The following is a 27,136-nucleotide window of genomic DNA, read 5'->3' as shown; positions in this document are numbered from 1 at the left end:
TAAATTATAAACTTAAAGCTAATTTTACTCGTAATAATAGTAGTTAGTTAGGTCATTGTTTTTCTTTCCTTTGTTCACTTTCAGCCTTTTCAGAGTCATTTGTTCGTAATGGCAACGGCCCGTGTTTCCAAGACACCGGGTAGCCATGTCTTTTCACATCGTCCCACCACAGCTGTTCACCCTTAGCAAAGATGAGGTATACGATGTTTGTGAAAACCAGAACTGCAAGACACACCCAAAATGCTACTCGCCACTCTTTTAAGGTCGACTGCAAAAAAAAAGTAACGTCAATATCATATAGGTATTGTTTTCGGTACATCTGATAAATAAATATTTATTTCAATTATTCTAGTGGAACAGATCTAACGCGTCATTTACTATAATGTGCGCGGAACTAAGGCGGATCTATATCAAATAAAAAAAAAAAGAAAACGATGCTCTTAATTGCAGATATCCCGTAGTTTTGATATTATAACACTCTCGATTATTATCGGCTTAGTTGTCCAATCACAATCTCAATCATCTGCATATTTAGGGGCTACTAAAACGTTGTGTAGTTATTTCTTTTTAATGTGACATACGTAAGAAATAGACAAAACATTGCGTAACAATGCAACCGCTTTACAACGTTTATTATTGAGAGGGTTATTGTAGCAGTTAATTAACTATAATGTTTTTGAATTATTCTAAGGAGTTGCTTTAGGTACGAGTTACCTACTGTCGTAGGTAAGAAAAATGTATAAAACTAGAGATATATAGGTACGAACATACTTTCTAACAAAAATAATTTAGCTAAATTTCCGACTGAAAGATAAGATCAAAATTTATCAAACTGTTTAAATAATAAGATTGAAAAGCTGTCGGGGACTTATTTCGATGATAGTTTATCAGCCACTACGATGAAATAAAGCAATCGCAAGGGATCAAAAAAACAATGATAACAATGATATGACATAAGTACTTTAAAAAGGAGTGATTCGGTTAGACCCCCCGAAGGATTATTGCGTAATATGTTCCGAAGAAGTATTACAAAATTGAAGGTTAAATTGTAGAAAAAAAATTGTAATAAAATTTTTCGGTAACTAAATTCAAGCCTCTGTTTTAATTAAACTATAAGCTCTCACTCACTAACCCAATATGAGTTTTAATACTTACGTTTGGAGTAAGTAGACCAATCAAATAAGGCGTAATAATCCCAGAAATTGCAGCAATACCATTCACCATTGCAGTGGTAGTTCCAGCATAATTAGGTGTTATGTCAAGAGCATTGATCTTCATGCCACTGTAGTACGCCCCCATGAGAGTCATAGCAGCAATAAACCAAAATACTGCTAATGTTGTGTCACATCCCGAATACGAAGCAAGGATAATACAGATGCCTGGACCAGTTGCAGCTATAATTTTAAACATTAATATTAATAAATATTTAATTTGGGGAAAATGTACTGTAAACGAATAAAGATATAGCATATATTATACCTATACTAGTATAAATCTTCCTTGCATTTTGAATACTGTGATAATTTCTCTTGATACAGAAATCGCAAACAAGTCCAAAGAAGAATGAAGCAATCCACATAGCAACGTAAGGAATGGCCGAGAGTAACCCTGCAGACTTAATGTTGAATTTCAACACATCGGTCATGTATTTAGGTAAATCTGTCACCATTGTAAAGTAGCCCCAATCGTGGCCAATCTGAAAAGTAAAGCATAGAGGTTGCTTACTTTATTTGATTTCAAAAAGTTATTTGGAAATTTTATACCATACCAAATTTCACTGATAATCTCCGTTTTGAAACGTAGATGTTAATAATTAAAAAGATAATGTACTTACGCCAGCAATAATCAGGCACCAAAGAGGAACAGATCTCAGCAAGGCTTTCCATGGTACTGGATCTAACTTTTGTGCCTCGCTATGTATTAATGCCTGAACATTTTCATTCAGGAACCTTTTTTCATTATCCGATATATAAGGATGCGTGTTGGGTGTACTGTAGCAAAGAACACACTGAAAAAAAACCAAACCTTCCTAAAAATGCTTAGGATAAAATAAATACAAATGACCTAATAGGAATTACTGCTTTACTTCAAAAAGTTTTAATTATAACACCTTAATTCCAAACTAGAGTTAACTATGACCAAAAACGAATTGATTGCCTAGGTTAAATAACATGCAACAAAATTAAACAAAGTTTGTAAACGTACGAGCAATTCATAGTTTTCATCTCTAAGAATATTTATGTTAAAGAACAATTTGAGGATTGCTTGTATTGATAGCTTTAAACACGCGTAACGTATTATGTTATTTTTAGAACGTTAATGTAGTAACATTAACATTTTTAAATTAACATTTGTAACGCGTGTTGACTTGTACGTTGTAATTTTGCGTTGTATTAAAGTGACAGATTTTTCGAAGGCCTCTAAAGACGTCATATTTGAATACAATTCATAGTATTTATTTGCATCAAGGGGTCAATTACTCAATTGATCCATCATCTATTAGATCAATGGCGAATGAAGCGTAAACTATTATTTCCGTGTTGCAAATATTTCAAATAGCAATGGTATTTGATAATTTCGACAATATTCCAAAGCATGTATTTAATCAAGATTAATTTAGTGCAAACATCTCTACACGTACTACATTTAATACGTAGATTTTATACATGTTCCACATTGTAAAAATAATTGGAATAATTTTGGACCCCATTTGTGGTTAATGCAATTTCCATCAATTTGTACCAACCTTTGTTATTATGGATAACAAAATAAGCAAATGTAAAACTCTCAACTTTATAAACGAAATCAATTTATGCGCAATTTAATGTTTTAACCACCTACGGGAAAATTTAGATAATTATTTTCTATGTAGATTTAAAAAGGATAAAATAATATCATAAAAAACAGGCAATTACCCAAAATGCAAACCATGCAAGACCGAAACCACCGAACATGTAAAATACGTTTTCCCATGTGCCCGCATGCATAATAAGGCCTGAGAAATACGACCCAGCAATATTACCAATCTGGGCACCGCCAAAAACAATGGCTCCCATACGTGCCCTTTCAGACCTTGGTGCCCATTTGGACACCATTGCCATTAATGCCGGCATAGTTGGACCCTGGAACAAAAAAATGGAATGCATCTAAAACTTTGCTTTTTTTTTTTAATAAAAATATTTTTTCGTGTTCAATTATACTGTTTCCCTGATTCGCTGATGATATTAATTTGCATGGGCAAATCTACTAATTCACAATCCATTGGGATAAAAGTATTTTATGTGCTCATAACCTTAAAAAAAGTATAGACGAAAGATAGTACGGTTGTCTATTATGTCGTTAACAAAAAAAGTACTTAGTAATTTTCTACATTTTATTTGGCACCGATTTGGAATAGAATCGATTTTAATGAAAATATCTGTACGTTATAATTACCTCACCAAATCCTTCAATGACACGTAGAATAAATAACGCAGTCGCACCACCATTTTTGACAGCATACGGGGTGATGAAAGTACAAACAGCTGTTGACAACAAACCACCTCCAAGCACCCATTTCCCTCCGTACCGCTCAGCTAGCATGCCCCCAGGAATGTGTGTTATGACGTAGCCGTAGTAAAACGAACTTAAAATAAGACCTTGAGTTGCTTCACTCCATTGAAAAAGAACGGGCTGCAAAAAATATTAACAGATTAACTACGTCGACTTTTTTCTTTAATTTTAATTAAACTTTTATCTTTTGACAGATACGAGTTTCGCTTGAGTAGGTAGGGTTTTTTCTAAAGAAAATAATCTAATGACACGAAACGCACAAATCTAATCGTGATATACAATTTGTATAGACTTCACAAGTAGCATCTGGATAAGAGTTAAAAACTTATTATACATGTATAAAGACGCAAATGTCACGTTTACTACAAAATAAATTTAGAGCTATAGCATAAGGCTTTTAAAGCTTTTTAACTATTATATTACTCTTAACTTATTAAAAAGAGAAGAGATAAAGAGTAATTATCATCATTATCATTCTAATCTAAATCTAGTTTTGGGACATGCCTATATCGTAGTCCTTACAAGTCTTAGCTAATACCACGATATAAAGTCCAGAACGAAAGAGCCACAAGCTGATAAATTAATCATTAATAAATAAACGAAAACTAAAAGTGTTTATATATTAATAACTTACCTATAATGTTAATAACAAAGGATTTTACTTTCACTATAGGTATAACAAGTTGGAATTATTATAAAACTTATAGAAACAGGATAAAAATATGAACTGAACCTATTTTAAATTGTACGTAGAATATTGGTTTAATTTCATCACCGCCATAAAAAGGTCATTTGAGGTCAAAATTGCCCTATTAATTTTTTTAACTTAATTTAAAGAATATTAACCTATTATAAAAAAATAATGGACTAACCCTCAACTTAAGATATTATCCTGAATCAAAGCGTTCTGATCCATTGATTAAACTACTACAGTGACCAAAAAGTGCACATTTTTTGTTGTAGTTTTTCTCCATAATTGGCAACTTTTGTAAATATTTTTATTTCATAATTTCTATTAAAAGATTTCAATAAATGTATGCCCCGACTATTTATAAGGTAATTGAAAGGAAGATACGGCATGCAACCTATCTGAAAACACTTCTCCTTTTTATAGATATACTTGACATAGATGTATAGGTTTATATTGACTCGATTCCATACCGTAATACAGGATGCTAGTTTTAATGGCACTATAAACAGAGATTAAGATAAAATAGATAGTAGTAATATTTACCAATGAAATTTCCTACTGCGTGGAAAGTATTTATTCAAAACATTAAATGCTTCAAACACATCGCCATATTTGCTTAATCTTTAGATATCAGTGTATATAATTACTGTTCTTTATACTATGAAAATTAAGCTTAATTAGCTGATCTTTGGCAATGTACTCTCTACACACGTTTCGGTCCAACAACGGAGCATCCTCAGAAAATGTTGTACAATTACTCTTAAAAATTGCTATTATTCATTGTAAAGTCAACATCAAGTTTTGTATAATCGTACAAATATAACATAGTTTTATGTTTTGTTTTTTATTTCGGCATCGGCAGAATGAGAGCCGTAGCTTAGTGGTAACATTGCCAGAGTGTCTCTGGTTCAAATCATGTCGGTTCCAAAATTTCTACATGCACTTTAAAACAAATAATAAAGTTGATATTTCCTCCGAGTATAGGTTAAAACACTTACACTAACAATAAACATTATCAATTTATACTAAATCTATTTGTTTTCATTGATATTGTATGGAGTAACATAATTGATTTGATTGAAATGTTTTAGCATTTCTTCCTTGTTTTCTATTCAAATATGTCAATTTAAAAATACAAGATCCTATTAAGAGCTCCTAACAAAACTCGAAATGAGGTTAAATTATATTATCTTTTGACAAGGATAACAAAATATTATTCTTATATTAAACTGGTGCTATATTATCTCCTCAAGGCGTAAGGAAGATATTAAGATTTATTTTGTTTTATCATAGTACATTCGTCTTAGTTAAAGGTCAATTTATCACTACACTGTAGGTCGCATAATATAAGGTTAAAACAAGGCAAATAATACAAAATAATGTAATTTTTAACGCTCTGTCAACTTACAACACGTAACAACAAATTAACACGTCATTAACACGTACAATTTAAAAACTACCACAAAATATCCAAGTATATGCTCCGTCTATGCAAAGCCCATAGGAAGCCGCTAGACACCTCTGGTATAATATTGTAGCCCTATGGAAATCTATACAAAAGATCTATGATCTGCAGTGAAGAATGAAACTCAGTGTATCAGTTGAGATGATTACAATGAGTACCCTCGGCTTTTTGCAGATGGTAACGATAATGAAGATCACTCAATTATAGATTCTTCGTGTTTGCAAAATACCTACACCGTAAAATGCATTCATTCCCCGCCTATCATTTAACAGTGATATTTCAAAATAAAGAAGGCATAACATAGATATAATTCTAATCAAAATTAAAAATGAAAACGGTGACATAGATTTTAGTAGATATGAGGATTTACTTACGCCAGTTTGCCTCAAAAAATAATCCGACAGTTTCATAGTCCCGTTAGTTACAATGCTGGGATCTGGACATGCATCGGGATCCCAGTTCGCGTCGCCCTCAACTGCAGCCGTCTTCTTCACCATTTGCGTGATTGCCAAGTTGAGGCATACACGCATCGTATACGCATTGGCAACTGCCAACAGCGCCATTATCGCGAACACATACCTTTGTGGTATTATGAATACTGTAGAAGAAAAGGGAAATTGGAAATCAAACTGTTAGGATGACATTTTATAAGCATACTAGCGGACCCCAGCGCCATCTGTCGGGCTGATTTGTGAATCTAAACCATCCAGGGTGCCACCCAAACGCATACCAAAAAAATCATTCATATCGGTCCACCCGTTTAGGAGGAGTTTAGTGACATACACACGCACACAAGAAATATATATATAAAGATGTTAAATTTCCTTTTCAAGTAATAATATATCACTTGCTTTAACGGTGAAGGAAAACATCGTAAAGAAACCTGCATGCTTGAGAGTTATACATAATGTTCTCAAGGGTGTGTGGAGTCCACCAATCTGCACTGGGCCTGCTTGGTGCCTTAACCCCTTCTCATTGTGGGTGGAGACCCGTACCCTGAAGTAGGCTGGTAATGGGTTCATATGATGATGATGTTGATGACGATGATGATGATTTTTAATCGGGAAATAAGGGAAAATTTATGGTATACAAAACTCTATTTAATGTATCTACTCAATAAGCATCATAGTCATGTCGAACCATTGCATTCAAGGTCATAGTTAAAGCGGAATAATAAAAAGGGGTTATATTGTATACATATATAATATAATCAAAAATATCATATCAATATTATGATATAGCAGTACTTTCGGAGTCTATTCGGTGCAAACAAACAAACAAAAAAAATCTCTCCTCTTTCTATTTTAGTATATATAACAAACAAAGGGTTATATCGCCTCAGAAAACAACAAAAAAAAACTATCTATGAACCTAGTGAAATAAAGCGCCATGATTAACAAAAAATTGTGAATTTACTGAAGTAACCTTTACCAAAATAATTGTATGTACCTTATTATTTCGGATAGCTATTATATTTGGCCTAGGTTTGCGGTATCCTTCGATTGCATCGTCAAATATGAGATCAAAAGCTTGTCATTTAAAAAAATATATATGGTCTGTACCTACATACAATAGTGAAGGTAAGCCAATATTCATAAGGAAAATGATAATAAAATAGCGACCTTACTACTACACCAAAAGAAAAATAAAGATACTTAATAACAAAAGTGTAAGTAAAAATTTAAATAATGTAAAAAACTCAAACATTTGTTTACCTTGTCTCTATATATTTAGGTACGGCATTATTATAAGGATATATACATGCTAATATTAAAAAAATATTAAAAATATGAAATTGTGTGTGTTTGTTTGTTAATTGATTTATTTCTTATGTCCGTAACAAACGATGCATAATCATTATGAAATTTGGTACAAAAAATAGTACGCATCCTGTAGATGAACATAGGAAATTTTCTCAACCCGTGAATCAACCAGAAATTGTAAGCGTTTAAAAAACACCTTTTTTACCTATTCACCGATTTACGGTTATGTACAAAAATTAATAACAATTTCCATCTAAATTTCGTTTTCGTGGTATCGTTAGCTTTACATTTAAGTAAATGAATGCAACGTTTTCATTTACTATAAATTTTATCTTAAGAAATTTGTACATTATTCAGTAGATTTTCGGTGGAGATTTGGACGGAAATGATTATTTTATTACCGTTATTTTTATACTTTTTAAATTTGGTATCACTTAAATGTATTACTTACGTTTTGATAAAGCGAGCCGCCATCCTGACAACATTTCGTATCTGCCCCTAGAACCAGCAAACCCAACGTTAACACCAATCACCATACCGAATGTTGATATAACAAAAATATTATGAGTACAAATAACGAGCACTACGCTCAGTTTCTTTGGCACGACTATTTGACAGTCAAGCTAATCAGGAAAAGGTACTCCAAATGGTACGACAACTCGCAAATTATACATCCGAAAAAATAAATTGGATACGCTACTAAGGCGATTGAAGCTTTGTAAACAATGATGGTAAAGTAAGCAGATAATTAGATATGCCACATTATGCCATATAATTTCATTACCTCTGACTGAAAGGTCAGTTAAAGAAATTTATTTTGTAAGGAGATTATTTTTCCTAAAACCTTTTTTGCAAACTTATAGAATTAGATCCCTTTTTAACAATATTTTCTTTTCCATTAGTTTTGGAATAAAACAGGGAATTCGAAACATGCAGCAACATCAATAATAATATAATTAATTTATCAATGAAGTAAAGAGGACTGCATCCCTATTGATATTTTTTTAATAATTCACTTTACTAAGTGAAGAAAAATAATATCAAAATTGTGTTAATAATAATGTACTCATATGTATACCATACAAAACAAAGTAATTAGTAACGGTTGTTTCATCTAATACAAAGATTTTCGAATTCTTTTATTCAACTTTCTTAATGGTTCTTATTCGGTACAAAATATGATAGACTCAAAAAGCAATTCTGAAAGTCACATAAATATCTATCTTAAGTCGCACTTCGTCGGATTTTACATACCAAGATTTGACACTGGTTTTAAATTTTAAAGGTGATGTCTCAACATGACCTGTATAAATATATTTTAATCGCAGATGCAATAAATAATAAGTGCTTAAACTATGAGAAAAACTCCCGTATTTAATATGCACGAGTCAAATATAAAAAAATCTAGGTATCGAAGATCTAGGTAACGAAACTACATAGTAGGTAACAAAAGTGGTTTATCTTCAGATATGAACACAATGTTACATAAAGTTAAGTTTACTATTTTCAAAAAATACGTCATAACATGTTATGACGCGCTGATGAGATAGTATTAAGTTCATTCTATCTTGTTATAATCTTGCTTCAAAACTTATCTCGTGAGTTATGACAAAACTTATCAATACCTAAACAATACATATGGATCTAGAGGATTTCGTTTTCTTTTTTATTTGTTTCAATCGTAATGACTTTGTTGGTTAAGTACAGCCTACAATATAGAATATGTAAAGTTTCATAGATATAAATCAGAAATTACTTGAGATAAAATGTATATCAAATGAAACCTTTTCATATTAACTTACGAAGTAACTACTGCCTGAAATATTGAACATGTAAAGATTCATTACAGAACACCTTGGTCTAAGCTCTATACTTCATCACCTATGATGATATTGATGTGTTTTAAACTAAAACTAATTGATGTTATGGAAAAATGTTTCGGTGTTTCAATAATAATTTGTAGACACATCACGTTGCGTAATGTATGGAATAGTAAATATTTAACTGAACTAATCGTTAATATCTTATCATTATTATTTGTATAACAAAGGCGCATTTAGTTTTAACACGCGATAAATTAGATATTTTAAAGTAACTAGGTTTTTTACTTGAACTTGAACCAAATTTATTGCGAAAGCTACTAAACTAGTTATTGCTCCATGAAAAAACACATTCTTCTGAAATAGATGTCCATTGTCCACATAAAAAGTCTATTCAAATCAAAATGGTTACGAAATATTTGAATAAGGCAACGATGAAACTGAAAACCGGCTTCTTGTATTATGGAATAACTGCAAAATTATGCTAAGTTGCATAATTCTACAATTACGAAGCCTTTATTGTTATACTAATTTAGAAGGCTGTGGCTATGAAAATACTCTCTTGCCCAATGTACCAAAATATCATAATCTTCAATTTGTATTTTATTCTGTTTAAGATACTGTGTTATACTCGTAGTTATTCATTTTATTTAAATCTGCTATTATATTTATAACTAATCTATACTTTAAATAAAAACTCTGTACATTGAAGATATTTAATTTTTTTTTTAAATATCTTCAATGTACAGAGGGATTCTATAACCTATTGTATTCTATATAAGAAGCGGTGATAGCCCAGTGGGTAGGACTAGTACTTCGACTTCACTTTCGAGGGGGTAAGTTCGAATCCCAGCCCGCACCTCTGACTTTTCTAAGTTATATGCATTTTTAGCAATTAAAATATCACTTGCTTCTACGGTGAAGGAAAACATCGTGAGAAAACCTGCATGCCTGAGAGTTCTCCATATTGTTCTCAAAGGTGTGTGGAGTCCACCAATCCACACTGGGCCAGCGTGGTAGACTGTGGCCTTAACCCCTTTTTATTGCGAGAGGAGACCCGTACCCTCTAGTGGGCCGGCAATATGATGATGATTCTATAACCGATAACGAACTGTAATTTTTTCATTCATGTCTGTCTGTCTGTCTGTCTGAGAGGGGATGAAAGGTTTTCACGATTTTACTCCTACACCATCTATCTACATGTATCTTTATTAAAACCTAATTATTATTAGCCGGCCTTAACATAATAGTAATTGGAATTTAAATAATTAGATTATGTTTAAACATGTCACAATTCACTAAAACATTTGGACTAATAATATTTTTTAAAAAAAACCTCATTAATAAACATTTATTATACCTTCTGATAAAATTTTGTATATTTTAATTCGAAAGTATTGAATTTTACTTACTATTTATTGATATTTTTTTTTTATTATTTTTTTGAAATTAATAATTTAGGTGATGTCTAAAGAATTGCAAGCCGACACTATACTGATGGTAGAATAAGATGTTTCGCACCATTTCTATGATTCATATCGTTGCTTTACTACTTCTACTTTTATTATGATTGACGTTATCAACAACATTGGGATCCTTGGTAAACCGACGATCGTTTCTCTCATTCCTTTCAAACACCTACTCAGAAAAATTACTTGTTCCGGTTCCGTATCACAAGTCAACAGCATTTTCTCACTAAGCAAGATATAGATACTAACCGGGACGAATTCCCTGGAGCTCTTTGGTTTTAAGTTGGAGGTTCCGGGTCCAGCAGAAGCAATGTGTGTTTTTAATTTCTTTATTTTCTTTGGTCTTATCTGGGAGGCTTTGGCCGTGGCTAGTTACCACCCTACTGGCGAAGACGATTAACTAGCGCTAAGCTATTTAGGATTGCGGTTCGATGTAGCTTAAAAACCAATTAGAAGTATACTACGTATCAGGTTATCCTGCTACCTTATTAGACTGCATCAAGTGCAGTCAAGGTCGAACTGGTAGTAGAAAAAAACTAAAGAATCATACATCAATAGGTTTCATAAGAAAGGTTTTAGTAAATTACGAGCGGAAATCAAGCACAATAAATTGATGAACACTAACTGAGCTACTTCTAGCAGTAGTAGTTGAGCTTTTTGTGACAGAGCTTGTCCGGGGAACTACTACCGCCATACTTATTTCTGCTGCTAAACTGCATTTTTGCGATGCTGTGTTCCGGTCGGAACGGCGAGGTTTCCAGGCACCTGAGGCTCATCAGCTATGCCTCAAGTTGATGGACACAGGGCGGCATGTTGCAGAGCGAGTTCCGTGCATGCCCTGCTTAGTGTTACCTTGTTTATAGGCCAGCTTAGTGCGTCAACTACCACAAAAAAATCCCATGACGAGACCCGTCGAAAAATAATACTTAGTTACGTAGCGCAGGTGAGTTGCAAAGCTGGAGTTACTGTTGGTGGAATAGATAGCTCAGAGGTCCGCTTACGTTGGTGTGCTGAAGTGGAAACTCTCTCTCTGTCCTTAGTCGTTAACTCTTGACAGAGTGGTCTTGGTTGACGATGGTAAATTTTTTTTGGCTACAGCAGCCCCGCGATGCGCCTCCACTTGTACGATCTTCAGCGTTTCTGGAACATTGGACTATGGAATTGGAAGTGGAAACTGTACAACGCAAAAAGCAGCATTTATTATTTGTTAAACCGCTGGCAAGGTGGGCAAACGAATCGCAGGGAGTCACTTTACAATACAAATGGCATAACGTTGCGTAAGGAATTTATCCCACCTAAAAACCATGCCCATATGTTGGTTTGTACCAGTTGAGAAGAGTCACAAAACATCGAGTAAATAAAAATAATTTTGTCGCTCCTGATGAACTACTGAATAACTTATAGTAATTTATAGTTCCACCCACTATTTCTACTGCCGTCCATTTAATTTTTCATCAATTCATCCCCTTCTCTTTAGATCTTCTACAGTTCTTTTTTTGGTTCATATTAAAGCTCCCTAAAATTTAAAGAGGCTCTTAAAATAATTAATCTCGAATCTCTTTTAAAAATGAACTAAACTTAAATAATTTTACCTATCCATATAATACCAATACGAATGGTGGTATGCGGTGGTTTCGAGGACGTTTTTATTTAGTTTTAAATAGTTTATTTCAGGTTATATTTATAAAACAATTATTATAAATCTGGTAAATATGAATTTATAGTTATCAAAAGTTTAATCATTTACCCACTTTATAAAATTACTGTAATACGAATTGGGATAAATATAAATATACTACGACAATACACACATCGCCAAAGCAAGCGTAGCTTGTGTTATGGGTACTAAGATAGCTGATGAATATTTTTATGAATATAATACACATAAATATACAGATAAACACCCAGACACTGAAAAACATCCATGTTCATCACACAAGCATTTTCCAGTTGTGGGAATCAAACCCACGGCCTTGGACTCAGAAAGCAGGGTCGCTGCCCACTGCGCCAATCGGCTGTCTAAAGGTATTGAATTAAGAAGCTCATCTTTTTTTAAGCCAGCTAAAAATCTGACTAAATACTTTCTAAACGTAAGGTAAAAACTTCCTGTATTTAAACAGGAGGATTACTTACAAAGCTCGAATTTTTTTTTTTAAATTATTTATGTATATGACATACGTACCCTCATGTCCCTCAAACAAGGATTATAATAATATTCTTAAACAAGACGTGAAAGATATTAAAATAAGTCTCCTGGCACGGAATAAAAACAGAAGGACAATGCAACGAGCGAAAACAGGCGCTTGACATGTGGTGATCTTGGTGAAACTCGATAAAATGACAATCTTGAGTGGCACGTTACATGCAATCAACTGTTTTGTCTTTGTTAAATTAAATTTACATAGATACATATTTTAAATGAATAAACGTGTTTAGTAAAATTGTTGCGTATTTAGTTGTTTAAATAGGTAGGTTGAAATCAAAATTATTAGAATTTTTTGAGCTACCGGATTATCTATTACGATTTTTATTACGTACTCTATTGTAAGTATTTAACGGAACGTTAATACAGCAATATTTCTAGCCCTAGGAGTTGAGTGTAGGGAATTTAAATCAAGGTCAGTCAAGGCTGGCCTTCTGTTAGTATTCTATGCCCATGGCCTACAACAGACAATTGTGGGGTAATTAATCGTGATGCAACAGTATAGCAGTGCACTGAAGAATGAACTCAAAGACAAAATGTGGAATGGTCTAGATTGTAAACTCGTGCATCCTAAAACAAGATCACCTCCCTGGCGCAGTGGTGAGCGCTGAGGATTAATGAGTGAATGTCTCGGGTTTGATACCCGGCAGGGACAATTTGGGAATTTATAATTACTGAATTTTTGTTTGAATGGCTAGAACAGGCAGGCGACAAAAATTATATCCCCCGATTATATCCCCTGACAGGGGACTTAATTAACGTGTGGAATAGAAGAAGTTTACCTCCGTTTTATTATTACACATATATTATTTGGATATCATTTCCTTGCGCGTCAGTCTAACTCTCAGAGGAGTTGATGAAGCTGTGGTAGAAGATTTGTTTTATCCTTTCCTCGGGGAATGAAAACCAAATGCAGTAAATTTCATCCTATAGGTGGGATTGCAGTCAAGGGCTTGAAGAGAAATAAAAAATGGCCAACCTATAGCATGAAATTTACCTACATCGGCGATACTCTAACTTGTTCTCACTGAACTCATTGTTTCAGTGCAATGATAACACTATCTTCCAAATTACATGCACTTACACATGAAATTACGGCACACGAGAGAAGCGTATCTTATATTATAATATATAAAGCTGAAAAGTTTGTTTGTTTGTTTACTTGAAGGCGATGATCTCAGGAACTACTGATCCAATTTGAAAAATTATTAGTGTTGGGTATCCCATTTATAGAGGAAAGCTATTGGATATTACGCTAAGACGAATAGAAGCATGGCACCAACGAAGGAATTTTTCCTTTTGAGATCTTCCGCTGCATGGGCTGCGTGAACGGTTAAAGTTTCGCAAAAATTGTAGTTGACAAAGTTGTTCCCCTTTAAACATATGACTATTTATTAAGGTTTAAACATATACCGCCGTAATAGCTGAATTCGTCACGAAAATTACTCTACTACTCTACTCTATTTGTTTCCCTAGGCTTAAAAGTGTTTAAAGTGTTCTCTACTTTCTCGGAAATCGATTTACGTATTGCTTTCCGGTTCAAGATTATTTTCATCATGAGGATACCTGCGTGCCTGAGTCACAATGTTCTCAAAGGCGTGTCTATCAATCCACACTTTGCCAGCAAGGCGGACTACGCTCTAACCCCTTCTCATTCTGAGAGAAGACCCGTGCCCTGTATTGGGTTGAAAATTATGAAATCTTTTGGGCATTATGGTTCGTTCAGTGTGCTTTGCGGGAAACCGCGTTTTTATTGTTTTTCAAATTGAATACTTGGATGAGCCTCTATTGCATACTAAACAGCGTCACAACTGACGAAGTCTTTGTAAGCCACGACAGTAGTCGTACTGTATGTAAATCAAACGTATCATATGCTATGATACAATGTAAAGATTAAGGAATCCCTGTTGGGTATACTCACAAAAATTACTACATTATTTGTAGTTGTAAGGGAGTTTTTAGTTTTTTTGTGTCTCACAGTTTTTAGTTTTATTGAGTTCATAAACTAAATTATTTATGCTAGTCGGGCGTTATATGATGTACATGATTGTATTAAAAGATTTTCTGGCACATTTCAAATGTCTTTGTCTAGACAATAGTTATGCGTGCACCACTTTAATACGGAAATCCTTATACACGTTAATGTGATAAAATGAGTATATGTACACTGGAAGCTCCAATTTGCAGAAATGAGTTCATATAACGCGCTACACCTATTTCTCTGACTTCTTGAATAAACCATTTTATTATTATAAGTGCGATAGTATGTCATTTGTTATATACTTATATTCGGTTCAACCTTTGATGATTGTAATGTCACTAGATAAAATATTTAATTCTTAATTCTCATTATTAACAATGTTACAATATACTTATTGCTGACGTGTCTTATTTACACAGCAATACTACTGCATTGATATTGATGGCATATATATATATCTTAATATATATAAATCTCCTGTCACGATGTTTGTCCGCGATGGACTCCTAAACTACTTAACCGATTTAAAATTAAATTGGTACACCGTGAGCAGTCTGGTCCAACTTAAGAGATAGGATAGCTTAGATCTTTAATTATAGTCACAATTTTATTTTATTTCAAATTATTTGTCTATAATTAATTGGCAGTCACATGTTATATATATATACTACTATACTCATTTAAAGCTTAGCGATACTGAATACTTTAAAAACAAAATCAAACGCAGACGAAGTCGCGGGCAACAGCTAGTATATATATATATATATATATATATATATATACCTATATATAGCTGTAGCTTGTATCCTGGAGATTAACGTAGGATACTTTTACACCGGAAAAGCATCCGGGAAATATTCTCAGGTAACCTAGAAAAAATACCCTTCATTACCTATGCATGGTAATTCATAACAGCTTAACAACTCTTTGCGAAAATTTTCATAAAGATAACTTGCTTCCCAGAGCATAAAATATTTTGTTTCATTTTAGGAAAAGGAAAAGTTCCTCCAGATAAAAAAAAAACAGAATAAACACGCGCAAAATCGAGACACGGAAAAAGTATGATATAATGTTTGGTCTCACAGCAGAGCTCTTGAGTGAATTTGGACGTTAGAGCTTCAATTTTAAATGACTGGTTAATGGTTTATGACAGTGGCAATGATTTAATATTTATTTGTTTATTTAATATGTTACGTATTGTTCACATGACAAGTTTTGATACGAACTGTAGGGAAATAACCATTAGCCGTTGGTTCCAGTTATCATCACTCATAGACTGAGATAAATAAAGACAAGTGTAGTGGGTCTATTTTTTATTTATTTATACTTTTTATTTGTGCTCTATCAAGTTAAGAGAAAAAACAGACACTTTAAGTAGGTTGTGTTCTATGCTCTAAAACCTCCTCCTTTGAGAAATGAGGCCGCTGACCAGCAATGGGAAGTTAATAGACTAAAAGTCATTATTTTAAACTTACTTTAATTTCAATAAATGATGAACATAAATTTTGTATAACATATTACATTTTCATCTCAGTTGATTTTGTTGAAATTGCTGTGATATTTGTCTAAGGCGCTTCAGATTCGTTATGTGATTGCTCTGGTTTTCCACATAGGTTCATTACCCGGCGAAGGTCGATTTTGGCTTAATTTTATTCAAGTTTTGCCTGGTGGGAGTTTTTCCACGGGTTGTAACTCTACTAGCAAAGGTATCCTGCATTTAATTGTTACGGTAAGATGCTGTGTCCTGCACACCACCGCCGCGCTGGTGAGATTACGAGATGCATCTAATAACCCGGTCATGTCCCTTCCAAGCTTGCCCATTTCTTTTATAAACTGCGTCATCGCATACAAGCAGGTTATATACCTGCGTAGGTATCACAGTCAAGCACCGACTGGACGACAAATTAATTGAAACTATAAAAAAAAAATACAGCAAAAAAATATTATATTATCTTAAGGGTTTTGCTGTCAATTTACCGATATCTAATAAACGGAGATTTTTATTACGATCAAAATAATATGTACCTATCAACATCACGATAGATACGAAATAACTTGAGCCCGTTGCGAATAAGGCCAGAAACAGAACGAAACGGACTAAGTATTATTATAAACACTTCAAAGTAAGCTGGAATTCTTAACTTTGTTATAATATATTACTCGATATCATAATTCGTTGTTTTCATCAGATTTTAGTCAATCACCGTCAAGCGATATAGAGTTTTTGATTATCCGCCCATTCAATCCTAAAACATTCATTCACTTTGGCTTTGTTTCATTCACTCGCTTGGTCGATGATACAACCATAACTAAATAAATAATAAATAAAATAAATATACTTCAATAATACACACATCACCATCTAGCCCCAAAGTAAGCGTAGCTTGTGTTATGGGTACTAAGATGGCTGATGAATATTTATATGAATAATATACGTAAATACTTAGAACATACATATAAACACCCAGACACTGAAAAACATACATGCTCATCACACAACCCTTTTCCAGTGGTGGCCTTTGACTCAGAAAGCAGGGTCGCTGCAATCTGCGCCAATCTGTCTTCAAATAACTGACTGCTAAGTCTGCTTTCCGAAGAACGAGGATGGAGGTTTCAAGTCAAATTTCTAACTCGGCGAAAACTCCATAAAAAATCCTAATTACTTTTCAAGTTAAGATCTTTTGATCACTACTCTAACTTAACCAATGAGGCAGTTTGGTTTTCTAGTTCCTAATGTGGCTGATAATGTCAATCATAATAAGAGTTGAAGTATCAAAGCAACGATAATAATTTGATGTTTAATAGAAATCACGGGGCTGAGATAACGCCAGTTTCCTATCTCCATGTTGCTACTGCGAATTTCTTGACAATAAAACTCAATATACAGACCTAGGAGAGAGGCTAATAAGAAACCATCCTTAAAAAGTATCACAAATCCTCGATTTAAGTAATCAATTAAAAGTCTGCTGCAGGAGTCTTTTTAAGGATGGTTTCTTATTAACCTCTCTCCTAGCTTTGTATATTGATTGCAGATAATGGTAGTAGTAGCAAAGAGGACGCTGTTGCCCGTTCTTCACTATATTTCCTTAGTCGCCTCGTACGACACTATTGGGAAAAGAGGTGGGATAGTGACAACTGTTCTGAATTGCCGTCACCACGCAGCGATTGGTCGATTTACGTAACTATAATTTCAATTAACCTTTGAAAACGCCTATCTTAAGAAAAAAATTGCCAACCCTAGCTAATTATCATAACTTGCAATCGCATTTACATGCGTGTTTGTGAATTATTTTTTAATATTATCTAAGAAAATATCCTCTTTGCTGTTGCCATAGCAATCCGTGGAGGAAAACATCGTGAGGAACCCTGCCCGTCTAAGAGTTCTCTATAATATTCTCAAAGGCGTTTAAAGTCTATTAATCCGCACTGGGCCAGCGTGGTGCACTAGGGCCTTAACCCCTTCTTATTGTTAGAGGAGACCCGCGCCCTGTAGTGGGCCGGGTAATGGCTTTATATGATGATGATGAATATAACAACTATTCGTCCTTAGTGGTATCGTTTTACCATCATAATAACCTGATTATATAAATATTTAAAACCTTATCAACTCGAAACAGTGTAAGTTTCAAAAATTAGTCCGAAGAATTTATTTTTCAGTCATACTAACTCACGACCACTATGCCAAAAGTGAACGAGAAGGAAGACGTAGAAAATTCATTTCATGCTAGTGAAAAACAGTAACTCTTTTTACATAAATAATATTTTTAATCTACATTTTGAAAAAAAGAAGCGTTGAAGCTCTGGGAAAGTAAAATATTCGTATAAATAAAACACAAACATGTTATGATAATAAGGTTTCTTGTTCGATTAATGCTAGTTTACAATAAGATTACTTTACCATTTCCTTATTTATTAGAATATCAATTACTTGTATGTTCACAATGTACAATATGTATGTTTAAGTATGGCATTTCACATCTCGCGAACAAGACAAGGGACTTAGATAAACAACTAACAAAAGTTAGCTGTAGTAAAATAATGTTGAAAAGAAGTAAAACAAGATGTGTTACACTACCAGGCTATTTATTATAAATAAACCGCCTGTTACGTACATATACGTCTCATTTCTCAGTCGTAAGATGCCGAATGCCACTAATGTTCGTCTTAAAGTTAAATTCTGAAAACAGTCCGCCGGGCCGCCGACCGCAAGGGCACTTTGAGATAACATCGCTGAAATTATAAAAGTAATCATAAAAAAATCAACGAACCAATCTCGTTTTGATATAACACACACATCACGCGAACACGACACATTTTGTTTCATTAACTTTTTAATCTTTAGTACAAAAATACGCACATTTGCTACATTATTTTTTGAAACCGCAACAATTTGAATTTGTGTTACATGGGAATTGTAACCAACGCAGATACTTCTAATCGCACGAATGTTAATGTTTTTACAAATTAATTGATTTATAATTGGTAATCATAATTATATGAGTGGAATTACTAACATTTATTATGGAATAATCACAAAATATTTTATGTATTTTAAATGTGCAACTGGGTTAAATAAATTTACAATTGTTATTTTTGTTCTTAAAGGTAAGAGACTTTTGAGACGCGCATTGCTCGTGATTAACTTTGCATTAGTAGCTAGTAAAGCTTGTAATAATGTAAAATACAAGACAGTTTCTGCCTTCGTCCGCTTTTATTTCATATTGATTGGGATACGAACTGCCCCTTATGAGTTCAAAGCAATATAAACAGTAATTTTACGTCTAGAACTTTTGTTATGGACTTTAACGACAAGAGTCTCAGTTTGATTAATAAGGCGTAAGAAGATATAAATGCGTAACACACACTTTTGGAACGATTTTTACGCGGCCTGATGCTATTGGATTTCCAAATATAAGGTTATTTAATGGTTGTTTTGTGTAATGCAACGAGATTCCATAAATGTTATACGCCATTAAATTGAGATAGAAGTAGGATAATTATTCAAATTAAATAAAGTACAAAATTTCTACATGGTTACCTTAAATTATCACGTACATACACCAATAACAATATCAACTTTCTCATGATCGATTCTAAATGGGGCTTTAACAAAGTCTATACGAAATATTTTCCTATAACTGCATGCACACTTTACAAGTTATAATATATAGAACATAATAATTTAAAAGCAATTGGATATTGTTTATTGGTTATTTTTAATAATCGCGTAATATTTATCTATAACAACTGGATTAGAAATTATTACCTTTGGGTAAGATATCGTTTCAACTTTAGTTTTGTTTTTTATTCTGTTATTACATTTGAGCTATATTTTGTCCTTTATTTGAAACTTTATTCGTCATTATTTTGTGCGCTAAAAGTACAAAAATATTATTAATTTGAAAAACAATTTCAATTCGATTCTAGTGAGAAAAAAAACTACATAACTTCAAAGACTGATAAATAACTATCCCAAGTAAAATAAATTAATTAAAATCACATTATTTTAAACAGTGTAATTGTCACAATACCCGTTTATCTATGAAAATATTTAATATCGAAAGCTTAAGTCAATAAGAATCATAAGATTCACGCTATACCATGAACGACCGTGCGCTGGACAGGGCTATGCCAATAGTTTTGAGCCTGGACATAGCAGGAACCCAGCCCAGTCTAGCACATAAACTATAATGAAGAGAAGTTCACTAGAAAAAGGCCGTGATCTCGCGGGTCCATATTGGAGGAGAACGTAGACATGTTCTTCTGAATTTAATTTAAAATTGAATTTGTTTCGATGATCTAATAAAATAAATGCTATTTACGTTCTTCTCTGTCATGGGGTCGCGCAGGCATCGAACGGGTGAATGACGTGGGATAGTGTTCACACAAGTCAGTGGCCGTGTACAGCGTAGTCTGAAACCACCTTTAGGCTAAGCATATAAATGCAAGCTACGCAACGCAGCAGCACGAGCATTTTCTGTGACGCAAGTAAATTTTATTGCGTCAAAGAATACGCAAGTGTCGACGTACACAGATACATGAAGCGTGACTCAACACCGCATAGATATTCCAACGTTAAGCCACGTTTATTTATAAAGCCATTAGCGTTGTATATAATACCACTGAACAATATCACACTCACGATACAGGCGCAAAGTAATTTATTTCGGAAACAGCCATTAGGAGAGCGCAAATTTAAATTATAGAAAAATACGTTCCAATCCAATTTCGAAGAATCAAATAAAATTTTGAGTTCCCTTGTTAAACTTTTGTAATATTTACAAAACAGATAATTATCAGCACACTGTTTCAGCATAACAGAAAAGTTTTTAGTACATACTTATGCTTCAATCAAATTTCGTACGATACAAATTATTTCAGCGAAACTATATCTAATTAAAAACAAAAGTGCTTGACTAGTTTAGTAATAAATTCGGTATAAATCATTCCAAATCTATACAAGACTTACTTGACACTTGCAACCATCTTAACTTTTTCGATCATTCATGTATTATGTCATATATACCTTTATACATTTATACATTGATTTAAGCTAAATAAATTTATTACTATCCCAAAAATCTCACTCTGAGTGTTTTAAAAGGCACTTGCCAGTGAGATTTTTGAGAAGAAATCTTACAGAAACTGCCCTAACCGTAGTCGATTGCAACATTTCTTAAATACATCTTGATCTTTTCAACGTAATAAAATGTGGGAATATCGCACGCCGAGACTGCTGCTGGTATAACTTACACACCTATGCACAACTGTCCAAAGAAGGAGTGTAAAGTTATCGGGGTTTATATATATAGATGAGTTTTTTTATTACAACATAAATTTTAAGGTTTTGATGTATGGAGTATTGTTGGAAGCCTCACGTTATCCCGACGGTCACTTGCTTTTAGTCAGTCTATCTGTTAAGCTGCGGCTTCATACGCGGTTTTTTGGTTTTCCATGAATCCTGCTGAAACAGTACATTTCCCCATATAAAAAAATGGAAAGCAGCCTATGTGTTAATCCAGGGTATAATCATTCCAAAAATCCTTCTAAAGAGCGGTTCACTCACATTGCTTTCAATACTCGTAAGCAGTGTGTTCACTGACATTGTGTACGTAGACACAGACATCATTTCATGCACACGCATTTCATTTTATTTTAATCAGTATTCAAATGCACAAAATGATAAAATGATTCTTACGATTATCCAGTATGTGTTACACAGAGATAACTAGATAGAAAGGTTCTCATAAATCATTTAATTAGGAATATACAGAATCCTCATTCAAACATTATTATATGCAGAGCATTGTGTCCAAAAACAGTGGAAACAGCACGTCTCATTTTACACCCGCGGAATGTTGCTAGATAATATTTTTTTTCCACACTTTCCCATTTCACGGTGAACGCATAGAACATTAGAGGTAAAATAATTACTGTCAACTGCTAAATGGTATGAAGTAACGAACCGTTTGTTATAGAAACCAATCTAAAGTGAAGTAGTTTTTGATGCTTCAATATTAGTCGTGTACACGGATTCTGTATATTCTTATTTCTTTGGTATATTAGTTGCATCATTATAACTAATATACCAAAGAAATAAGAATATACAGAATCCGTGTACACGACTAATATTAGTTGCATCATTATAACCTTTGGTTAGGGATGCATTTCTGATTTATAGGGTCTATAAAAATAAATAAAATAAAATAAATAAATATACTACGACAATACACACACCGCCATCTAGCCCCAAAGTAAGCGTAGCTTGTGTTATGGGTACTTAGACGACTGATGAAAATTTTTATGAATAATATACATAAACACTAAGAATATACATATAAACACCACACTGACAAACATTCATGCTCATCACACAAACATTTTCCAGTTGTGGGAATCAAACCCACGGCCTTGGACGCAGAAAGCAGGGTTGCTGCAAAATGCGCCAATCGGCCGTCAAACATTATAGAAACAATTATATTCTCCTGGACCTGAAGAGTAGATAAAACAAAGCAACCATATTTTACTACTTTTGTGATAAATAAAATTCATGATTTGAACCTTTGGCTTCAAATCATGAATTTTATTTATATTTTATATGAAATTGACAGCTTGGGAAAAGGCAATCCGATAGAAAGTACTAGAACAAACGATATAAAACTAAAAATAAGAATTTAATAATTATAAATACTCTCCGTCCGATTAAGTTTATACTGTTACTGTATTTAGATTCCCAGAGGTCACATGTCGGAATTCGTGTAATTATAGCGTATAAGTGTTTTAGTTAACAAATATCAGTATCGTAAGTCTGATTTATAGGAACATAAAAAGCGTGGATTTAACAATTTCATCCAAATTTAGCAGATTAACGTTACTCTACCGTCATGTTTAATTTACAAAACTACACAAGGCGTTCTGAGGTTATATGCGACGAAATACATGAATGACTTCATTGTAAAACAAATCTGCCCTAATGATAAATAGTTAGAAATATACTAGCATACATTACAAATAAACCATTAAATCTACGCAGACTTCATCATATAACTATATAAATTGACGTAACTAAAATTCATATGTGAGACTTAAAGATTAGACTGGAATAATTTGTCAATGAATATAAATAATAGCGAATACATTTTACCAAATATTCGTTTACGCTATTTACATTATTTAGTAATATACTAAATTTTTATGTTAAGCCTTATTACGGGAAACGCCACAGCCAAAATTTATTGTGTTTACACAGAACATTGAATACAGATATTCGTTCTTTATTTTGGTGCCAACGTGAGTTCTGATAGAACTAGGTTATATTTCGAATAAAAGAATCAAACACCACCTTCAAAACGCGTTTACCAAGGCCTCAGATACTTTTGTTTTTTGTCAGTTAAATGAAAAAAACGGGCTCATCTATGGTATACCTTGCATAAGCGATGGCGTGATTGGAATCCGACCAATTACAGGATTTAGTTAAATCACAGCGTCTTTTTATTGGTTGCAAGGATGAGAAAGGTCTTCACACCACTGCTGCACGCTAGCATGGGCAGTAGACAATTAACTCGACGGGGAAAGGATAAAAATGTATCTTCTTCCAATTGGAAATAATATGCAAATAATATATGAGTTCCCGTAATTTAGCAGATGGACGCGTTAATGATAGGGGATATGTTTTGTCTCCTGCTTATGCTAGCCCTGGCCCTGCGGATGTAGTTTGGGTGAAGGAGATCAGACCTCACATATAATTATGATACTCCTATGGGATATTATCTAGCCAAGTAATAAACTAATAATTAATCATAGCTTCATTATAAATTGTCTTTTAATTAATTGAAATAATGGCAAAAATTCCCGTAGAAGGCAGGCAGAAGTAACGCAATTTTGTATATAAATACATTCTTACTTGGGATTCTCGCTAAAGTATACTTTACATATTATGTACAAATATCAATACGCATCAAAGTACGGAGTTTTCATGAATCCGTGTGTATTTTATCACATTTTAAGGGTTGGTTATACATGGCATCCAATTAAAAGCACTAAGAGATTTTTATTAAATATTAGTGATTTTAACTGAAATATTTCAACCACATAAGTTTACTAAGAATTGTACTATAAAATAGATAACGCAATTAATACATGTATGCACTAGATTAACTTTCATCTCGAGAATGGTGATATATCTTCAAATTATTGCAGCCGAACAAAATTGTTTGAGCATCAATCGCGAACTGAGCTTAATAATCAGTGATCGGAATAGGTAGAAATCTATCGCAATTTTGTGTGGAAATTCATAATGTTACCTTAATATAGATATGCCATTATATTCACAAAAATTTGAAATTGTATATTTGAAATGTAGAGGAATTGATAATGATTGTGGAAATAATTATCAACGAATAGTTAAAATCAAAAAGACGTAACAATAATAAACACAATGATTTACTTTATTTATAGACTTGCCTAACTTGAATAAAAAAAACATTAACATTGCCATAAAATTTAAGCTAGTAGGTAAAGACAGTCAAATAGTAATAAAAGATACGTGCAAGAGAGTGAGGTATAATATATAATATTTTGAGCCGCGCAAGTCTTATCTTTTAATATAATGTTTGTTGTCACTAAACCCAAATTATACCTTTTCCGATCACTACTAATACAGTGAGGTCACAAGATGACAACAATGGCAGTGAAAATATCAAGACGCATTCACCAATCAGTTTTGCACTCACTTTAAAATACGCTTTTCGTTACCCATCGCATATTAAACCAACTAATTTTGACACACAATTTACAATTTCAAAATTGTCAATTTCAAAGATAACAGTCGAAGTAAATTTGTACTTAAAATTATTATAATACGACGAGAGCTCAGTGCTTGCCGTTTTGAAGACAAAACATCATATGCGGCTTAAGGCTTCGGCGCGTCAAAAGCGGGTGCTAGTCGTAGGCAGGCCTCACAATTTGTAATACAAGGAACGTTGAGTATGACAATGGCAGGGCGTGAACGATATGAGGTGGGCTCGTTGAGATGTGTCGTGTTTATATTGGTCTAAGCTGAACAATAAACAGGCAGACGATCTAGAATTTTAAATTTTTTCCCCATTTTAATACAGTTAAAAATTAGACAATGCACCACGTAAAACTACCGTTCCGTACCTATTGTATCACAAAATAGGTTTTGAACCCCTTTAAAGTCTTTATATTTATGACAGAGCTCAGAGACACAGAGCTGGACATTTTCCAATCTCCAAGCTAGTAATGAACATTTCTAGACAGATTAACCTCAATTTATACCCTAAAAATATGTTCTTTTTTTAAGTTTACGCACCAGAATAATAAAGATCATTCCATTGGCATGTTTGGAATACTCTTTGGTTAAACAGATTGCAAATTAAGAAAATAATCACATTTTCATATTTGACAACTCGTATTAGTGTAGGAACTATACATCCTATATCACCATCCCGCCTTAAAGCATGCCCAGGACACACTAACTAGCATGCCACTGCTAGTTAAATACCCTTAGTCCCTTGGTTTGCAAATCACGCCGGCTTGCTAGCGACCAGCATAGTTACCGACCCGCATTTTACGTGGTGACTTTATTCTTGTGCTACGCGGCGGCAGGCCTGAAATTGCGAGGGGCGCTCGAAGTGCGCGGGGTGAGGGGGCGGCGGCGGCGGGGGCGCCCGGGCCGCGCGCCGTCATACGCCATCCAACTGCCTCACCCGCACATCCTGAGACGCGCACATATCCGGCGCGAACGGCAAACACGTAAAGTACGCGCACGCCGTACACTCGTACGCCGGCGCCGCATAGAACAACGCAATCAACCCGCACAACATCGCCGCGGCCGACACCAAACACATCCACACAAGTACAATCTTCCTCCGCCTCTCGTATGTACCGAAAGTTATGAACGGCAGCAACGCGTAAGAGAGCAGGAATCCAAATATGAATCCGAACACATGGGCGAAATTGTCGATCCAAGGCAAAAGGCCTAGCAAGAAAAGCGCTATCGCAATTCCTATGAGTTTTAAAAGGGCTCGTCGCGGATGCCTCAACAGTGGCCACGCACCAATAACTTCTACTATTAAACACGCGAGTAAGCCAAAGTGAGAACCTGCTGGTCCAACCTGAAAATGAAATTGAGCTTAGTGAATCATACAAACTATATTTCTACGAACGATAAAACTGCAAGGTGTTACAAATAAACGTAAAAGAAAGTCGGAACAGTTATTTAGTTTTTTATCACGCACTGACATTAGAAAGGTGCTCTCAGTTGACATAACACGTTGAAATTCTTCCGACGTATTGTCACACTTTAACCACTTCCGTCCGACATTTAACCAAATTTATATGTAAGACTGGAAGAGCTTTTTTTATTTATTTTTTATTTAATCTCTGGGACTGCTATAAACTTAAGTAAAAAAATGTATATATAAAACATTTGAATGCTAACTCTTTAGAAAGCCACTAGGCTTTTTTTTAATTCTTACACATAAATAAGGGATGAAAGTTTGTTGAAAGTCCGTAATTTAATTAAATCCGTAATTTTCAAGTGATGTCGATAAAAATAGTTAAAATATATGTTTAAGAATTAATAAAAATTGCACCCTCAAATGGGTTAAATAAGGGATGTGAGTTTATTTGTTATTAGGCGCGTAACTCCGTAGATATCAGTCCGATTTA

At 33.8% G+C, this 27,136-nt stretch overlaps 2 protein-coding genes across 4 annotated transcripts in view; both read right to left on the bottom strand.

Annotated features, from left to right (window-relative positions):
- LOC120629239 (putative inorganic phosphate cotransporter) lies at nucleotides 1-13,060 on the bottom strand. Of its 3 annotated transcripts, XM_039898110.1 has the most exons (9): nucleotides 10,704-10,719; nucleotides 7,923-7,969; nucleotides 6,083-6,306; nucleotides 3,436-3,672; nucleotides 2,916-3,122; nucleotides 1,835-2,008; nucleotides 1,480-1,696; nucleotides 1,156-1,394; nucleotides 1-268 (listed from the first exon to the last, which is right to left on the bottom strand). In XM_039898110.1, exons 2-9 carry the CDS (start codon nucleotides 7,954-7,956, stop codon nucleotides 53-55), a joined length of 1,548 nt encoding a protein of 515 aa, XP_039754044.1. In that variant the 5' UTR covers nucleotides 7,957-7,969; nucleotides 10,704-10,719; the 3' UTR covers nucleotides 1-52. The 3 variants fall into 3 exon arrangements, with proteins under 3 accessions (XP_039754044.1, XP_039754043.1, XP_039754045.1); XM_039898109.1 differs by lacking the exon at nucleotides 10,704-10,719 and having other exon boundaries at nucleotides 7,923-8,078; XM_039898111.1 differs by lacking the exons at nucleotides 7,923-7,969; nucleotides 10,704-10,719 and adding an exon at nucleotides 12,943-13,060 and having other exon boundaries at nucleotides 2-268.
- An 11,958-nt stretch (nucleotides 13,061-25,018) lies between these two features.
- LOC120629617 (inactive rhomboid protein 1) overlaps nucleotides 25,019-27,136 on the bottom strand; it is a 41,217-nt gene continuing 39,099 nt past the window's right edge. Inside the window, exon 11 of the mRNA XM_039898606.1 lies at nucleotides 25,019-26,580. Within this exon, the coding sequence (XP_039754540.1) occupies nucleotides 26,149-26,580 (432 nt within the window). The 3' untranslated portion in view covers nucleotides 25,019-26,148. The remainder of the gene's footprint in view (nucleotides 26,581-27,136) is intronic.

This window comes from Pararge aegeria, chromosome 14 (genome assembly GCF_905163445.1).
Source record: "Pararge aegeria chromosome 14, ilParAegt1.1, whole genome shotgun sequence".
Classification (NCBI taxonomy): Eukaryota; Metazoa; Arthropoda; class Insecta; order Lepidoptera; family Nymphalidae; genus Pararge; species Pararge aegeria.
The sequence above is the reverse complement of the archived record's forward strand: the minus strand, read 5'-3'. Positions and strand labels throughout refer to the sequence as shown.

Bases quoted from the DNA above. Each gene is read 5' to 3' on its own strand.
- LOC120629239 (XM_039898109.1), bottom strand. From the start codon at position 8,007: ATGGTGATTGGTGTTAACGTTGGGTTTGCTGGTTCTAGGGGCAGATAC. The intron at 3,123-3,435 runs GTAATTATAACG...TTTTTGTTCCAG, and splicing joins TCATTGAAGGATTTGGTGAG to GGTCCAACTATGCCGGCATT. The intron at 2,009-2,915 runs GTAATTGCCTGT...GTTTTTTTTCAG, and splicing joins TTGCATGGTTTGCATTTTGG to TGTGTTCTTTGCTACAGTAC.